The 5,942-nt window shown below is 38.4% G+C and overlaps 1 protein-coding gene across 1 annotated transcript; it reads left to right on the forward strand.

Annotated features, from left to right (window-relative positions):
- The first annotated feature begins 434 nt into the window (after positions 1-434).
- On the forward strand, positions 435-1,914 carry LOC130873467 (olfactory receptor 147-like). Its single transcript, XM_057768335.1, has 2 exons — positions 435-1,138; positions 1,683-1,914. Exons 1-2 carry the CDS (start codon positions 441-443, stop codon positions 1,912-1,914), a joined length of 930 nt encoding a protein of 309 aa, XP_057624318.1. The 5' UTR covers positions 435-440.
- The last annotated feature ends 4,028 nt before the right edge of the window (positions 1,915-5,942 follow it).

A 5,942-nucleotide genomic window follows, 5' to 3' on the forward strand; every position in this document is an offset into this window, starting at 1 on the left:
GGAGTTTTTAAGTTCATTTATGAGTACTCTATAGACAAAGGTAAATGTTGAATTAGAAGCATGCTAGATTTTCCTCTCAAAATACCCCTGTGAGAGTCAGTGAGTTATAGCTTAGGGTCTTTTTTTTTATTTTACCTTTGAACTTGAAATGGGAGGTAAATATTCAAGGTAGAAGCAGAACAGAGATGATGCAGAAGTAATGATGGACATTGGTGACCTCAATAGTATTCCAAAGAAGTTGACCTTTTATATGTTCATATTTATTTCTGGAGATTAAGGGTCTTAAAGTTTATAAAACAGAGGCACAGAGAAGAGTGAGCGTGACATTACCCTTCCATTCTGCCTCTAAGTCTCATTTTCAAGGTAAAGGTTGGAGAGGGCTAAGATTTCATTCTAATAGTACTATTTTTTTTATTGTTTTCACAGTTATAACCCAAGGGATGACCTCAGCAAATGACTCTTCAGTGAAGGAGTTTATCCTACTGGGCTTGACACAGCAGCCAGAGCTCCAGCTGCCTCTCTTCTTCCTCTTCTTGGGAATCTATGTGGTCTCCATGGTGGGGAACCTGGGCTTGATTGTTCTGATTGTTTTGAGCCCTCATCTGCACACCCCCATGTACTACTTTCTCTTCAACCTTTCCTTCACAGATCTCTGCTACTCCTCTGTCATAACTCCCAAAATGTTGGTGAGTTTTGTGAAGCAGAATACCATCTCCCATGCTGAGTGCATGACTCAGATCTTTTTCTTCTGTTTCTTTTCTATTGACGAATGCTACATTTTGACAGCGATGGCTTATGACAGATATGTTGCCATTTGTAAGCCCCTTCTTTACCATGTCAACATGTCTCATGATATTTGCCACTTGATGATGGTAGGTGCTTATGTGATGGGGATTGTGGGAGCCATAGCCAATACTGGTAGTGTACTAAGTCTGACCTTTTGTGATGGCAACATCATCAATCACTACATGTGTGACATACCTCCTCTCAGGAAGCTCTCTTGCACAAATACCTACATCAATGAACTGGTTATTTTCATTGTTGTAGGTGTCAATGTAACAGTGCCCAGTCTGACTATCTTTATTTCTTACACCTTGATTCTTTCCAACATCCTTGGCATCCGTTCTGCAGAGGGTAGGTCAAAAGCCTTCAGCACCTGTGGCTCCCATGTTGTAGCTGTTTCTCTTTTCTTTGGAGCTATAGCCTTCATGTATCTTAAACCATCCAGTGTGTCTGGGGATGAAGATAAAATATCTACCATTTTTTATACAGTTGACTCAGATCTTTTTCTTCTGTTTCTTTTGTATTGACGAATGCTACATTTTGGCAGCCATGGCCTATGACAGATATGCTGCTATCTGTAAACCCCTGCTTTACCACACCACCATGTCCCATAAGGTCTGCCTCTTGATGATGGTGGGTGTGTATGTAATGGGGTCTCTCGAAGCCATGACCCATACTGGTAGCATATTAAGTCTGACTTTTTGTGATGGCAACATTATCAATCACTACCTGTGTGACATGCCTCCTCTCCTGAAGCTCTCTTGCACAGATATTGCCATCAATGAGCTGGTGGTTTTCATTGTTGTGGGTTTTAATGTCATAGTTCCCAGCCTGACTATCTTTATTTCTTACACTTTGATCCTTTCCAACATCCTTGGCATCCATTCTGCAGAGGGTAGGTCAAAAGCCTTCAGCACCTGTGGCTCCCATGTTGTAGCTGTTTCTCTTTTCTTTGGAGCTATAGCCTTCATGTATCTTAAACCTTCTAATGTGTCTGGTGATGATGATAAAGTATCTACCGTTTTTTACACTGTTGTGAGTCCAATGCTAAACCCTTTCATCTACAGTTTAAGGAATAAGGATGTCCACATTGCACTGAGAAAAACTTTGAGGAAAAACATGCTAACCTAAGTAGAATCTGTATTTGTTATAGAAAGAAAATCTTAGGGTATGTGAATCTTACAATTAGGGAGAGGACTAGAGAAGTAGCTTACTTATTACCTGGGCATTTGCTTACATGGATTTAATTTTAATTTATGTCCTGGATTTAATTTGCTTACATGGATTTAATCCATAATTTGAAAAAAATCCAAAGTAAAAACAACCAAAATCATATCAAAATTCAAAAACTAGTGTGGGTTCAAAATTATTTAATACTATGCAAAATTAAGTATTTATTTAGAAAAATCCAGAAGTAAATGAAGTGAAGGATGTTTAGCCATCATTCTCTTAGGTTACAGAGAACAGTTTATACTGTAATTTTCCAATATCATACATATCTTTTTTTTCAGTATTAAAAGCTAAAATAAAAACATTAGTGCAGCCATCTACTGGTATGGTACACTTTAACCTTAGAAATAATGTCCATATAAGTACAAAACTCTGGATGATATTACATTCTGAAATGATAACATCCTGAAGTCTTTTTAAAATATACATATTTATGTTTTTGTAAGTGTGTGTTTGGGGAGTTATATTCAAGATCTCCTCGCCGGGCGGTGGTGGCGCACGCCTTTAATCCCAGCACTCGGGAGGCAGAGGCAGGCGGATCTCTGTGAGTTCGAGACCAGCCTGGTCTACAAGAGCTAGTTCCAGGACAGGCTCCAAAACCACAGAGAAACCCTGTCTCGAAAAACCAAAAAAAAAAAAAAAAAAAAAAAAAAAAAAGATCTCCTCATTGCTAGTCAAGTGCTCTTCCAGAAAGCTTCATCCTAAGAACTGTGTTGACATCTTATATCAAGGTACATCTAGAGGTCTTATGTTGCTATTCCACTGAGATACTGATTTCAGTATTCTTAGAGATAGTGACTCAATAATTTGCTTAATAATCCCATGAAAATATTTAGAGGGAGTTGTATTTTAAAGGTTCCTTTGTTTCTTGAGAGGCTGAAGTTTGGTGCAGAAATGCCCCTTTTAAATAAATTCTTTTCTCTATAGCCTGGCACAGTTTGGTAAAAAGGAAGTGATGAGTCTGTTGTTATTCTAAGTGCTTTCAGACTGAAAGCAAAACAACATTTTAGGTTATTCAGTATAAAGAGAATCTGTGTTAAGATTTTCTCTTATGGGCTTGAGGGCAGGCATGTGTGTATAGATACATGCTATGTCTTAACTGGAAAGAATTTAACTTAAGATATTTATTATTCATCAGGATATAAATATTGTGTTTTCTGTAATAAATCATGTGATCTTAATTTGTTATCACATAGTTCTTTCTGTTTATAATTTTACTGTCATTCTGTCTCAGAAGTCATCACAACGTGATGTAGTTTGTTGAAGTTGTAAATTTAAAGTACTGGTCCATCCTAGACAGAAATATCTAGACTTTGGTAAAAAAATTAATTATACAGTTTCAAAGAAGTTTGAAGATACTTCTTATTTCAGAGAGCTAAAAGCTCATAAGGTAGTAAAATGAGTTTAATATTTATGAGTCTGTATGGGAAAAACAACATATAAAGTTTTGAATAAATTAGTACAAATTGTCAGTATTTGTACTGAGAAAAACTGTCTTATCATATTGGGTTGTTTGGTCACAGGACCCTTTTTAAGGAGGTGACTGGTGACTTTACAGATGCAAAATTGCCTCAGAACATCTAAACAGAGAAACGAGTTGAGCAGAACTTCAAAGGCAGGAACAATCTTGACCATCATAAGCCATAGTTATGGGAAACAAATTCATGCATAGAAGAAATCTAAGCAGAATGATGTGCATACAAGTGTGAAGAATAATTACAACACGGTGTTGAACTGGGGCTTTGCAAGCAAAAAGAGTGGATCTCAGTAAGCACAATAAAAATCCAGCTGATATCAGTCATATAATGAACTTTGTTTTCTTCCTTCCTCATATTTGGAATCCTAGGAGATGTTCATTTATAAGCAGTCCAGGTTCCATGAACAAGTTTTAGTGAAATTCATGAAACAACAAATCTTAAAGAACAAAAACTTTCATGTTCTGTGGAATGGATGATGTTGCCTGGTTTTTGATAAAAACATGCAAATGTGGGTCAATGTTTGTTAGATTCCAGCTGAACCTACACCAGGAGCTATGTGGGAGCCCTCTGGCCCTGTCTCCTCATTCCTTCAGTAGGCTGTGTGAAATGGAACTGGTTTGGTTTGAATTTGGATTATGCAGTCAACTCTTTGTTCTCTCAGTCTTAGAGATTGGACAGATAGTAATAGAAATGTTGTGGTACGCATTTAATAAATCATACAAAGTTAAAAGGTACTACATATTGTGTTTTAAGTATCATAATCCTGAAATAAAAACATTTCATACAACTTTCCTTTCTAAATGTACCCTTGATTCTTTATAGTTTTTCAGTGCTTATTTTTATACTTTTGCTTTGAGGCAGGATTGTGTTGTGTATCTCAGAGAGGCCATGAAATGATCATCTTCCTGACTTTGTCTTATGAGGACAGAGATAATAGGCATGTGCTACTACTCTTAGCTACAGAATCTCAGTACTGATTAGGGTCAGCTGACAGTTCTGACATAGTGGCCATTGCTAGTATCAGTGTAAGCAAATGATCATAGATATTGGTATCACTATCGCTGCAATAGAATAGGGGAGAATTTGTGTGAATACACACTTGGGATTCACATGGGGTTATTTAAGGTTCATATATATCCATGAAAAATATATTTATTGTTACAGCTATCAGATCAATTCAAACTGTAATATGGAAAACATTTGGCTTGATTGAGATTTTTGCATTGGCAGAGAGCTTGTTTTAGGAAAATTCCTAACCCTTGCCTTAAGACAAACAGGTTTTATTTTTAACCAATGGAATTAATACATATTCAAAGCATACAAAATGACAATGAGCCTAATTGAAGGAGGTTCAGGTTTATGGGATTTCTGCAATCTCCAGTGGCCCCAAGGGAAACCTGGAAGCTGCAAAGGCAACGACAACCTAGGGAAAGAGAAAAGGCCACAAGGAGACTTTCCAGGGAGCAGTTTAAATAGACTGGGGGAGTAGTCAAAGTTTTGGCAAGCTGTCTCATCTTTCCTCAGGGAAGAGGCCAAGGTTTGGCGGATTGCCTTGCCCCTCATCTCGGCGAGGAAGCCAAGGTTTTGGCGGGCAAAGATGGAGGCCAGAGACTGGGACTTACAGCAAGGCAGGATAAGGTTAGGCAGAATGATCAAATTGAAGACTTGTATGAAGAAGGGTGGAGGCAAAAGAGAGAGATACAAGTCAGCTGCCAGAGCAACAAGATGCCCTAGAGAATAGATAAAAACATGAAGTTGCACGGCAAAAGGTAGAGGAATAGAAATGGGTTAATTTAGTTTTAAGAGTTACTTAGTCATAAGTCCAAACTGTAGGCCAAACATTCAGTAAATAATATAGGCTTTTGTGTGATTATTTGGGACTGGGCATTTGGGACAAAAGGAAAGCTCTGCCTCTGCTTACAAGAGTGGAGTGACAGGCCGGGCGGTGGTGGCACACGCCTTTAATCCCAGCACTCGGGAGGCAGAGGCAGGCGGATCTCTGTGAGTTTGAGACCAACCTGGTCTACAAGAGCTAGTTCCAGGACAGGCTCCAAAACCACAGAGAAACCCTGTCTCAAAAACCCCAAAAAAAAAAAAAAAAAAAAAAAGAAAAGAGTGGAGTGATAGGTATTTTATTTATTTATTTATTTTTTGTTTTTTTTTGGTTTTTTTAATTCTTTTTTACTTAAAATTTCCAACTGCTCCCCGTTTCCCATTTCCCTCCCCCTCCTCCCACATATTGCCCCCTCCCCCCGCTCCCCTCCCCCTATCCCCACTCCACTTCTCCTCCCCCCAGTCCACTCCCCCTCCCTCTCGATACTGAAGAGCAGTCCAAATTCCCTGCTCTACAGGAAGACCAAGGTCCTCCCACTTCGTGATAGGTATTTTAAATGGATCAATTTAATCACTGCCAAATATATCCCTCTATGAAACCATTTTATTAATCCTCCT

Source organism: Chionomys nivalis, chromosome 4 (genome assembly GCF_950005125.1).
Source record: "Chionomys nivalis chromosome 4, mChiNiv1.1, whole genome shotgun sequence".
NCBI lineage: Eukaryota > Metazoa > Chordata > Mammalia > Rodentia > Cricetidae > Chionomys > Chionomys nivalis.

Coding starts and splice junctions, on each gene's coding strand:
- LOC130873467 (XM_057768335.1), top strand. CDS start 441: ATGACCTCAGCAAATGACTCTTCAGTGAAGGAGTTTATCCTACTGGGC. Junction 1,139..1,682: donor ATCCGTTCTGCAGAGGGTAG/GTCAAAAGCCTT, acceptor TGCAGAGGGTAG/GTCAAAAGCCTTCAGCACCT.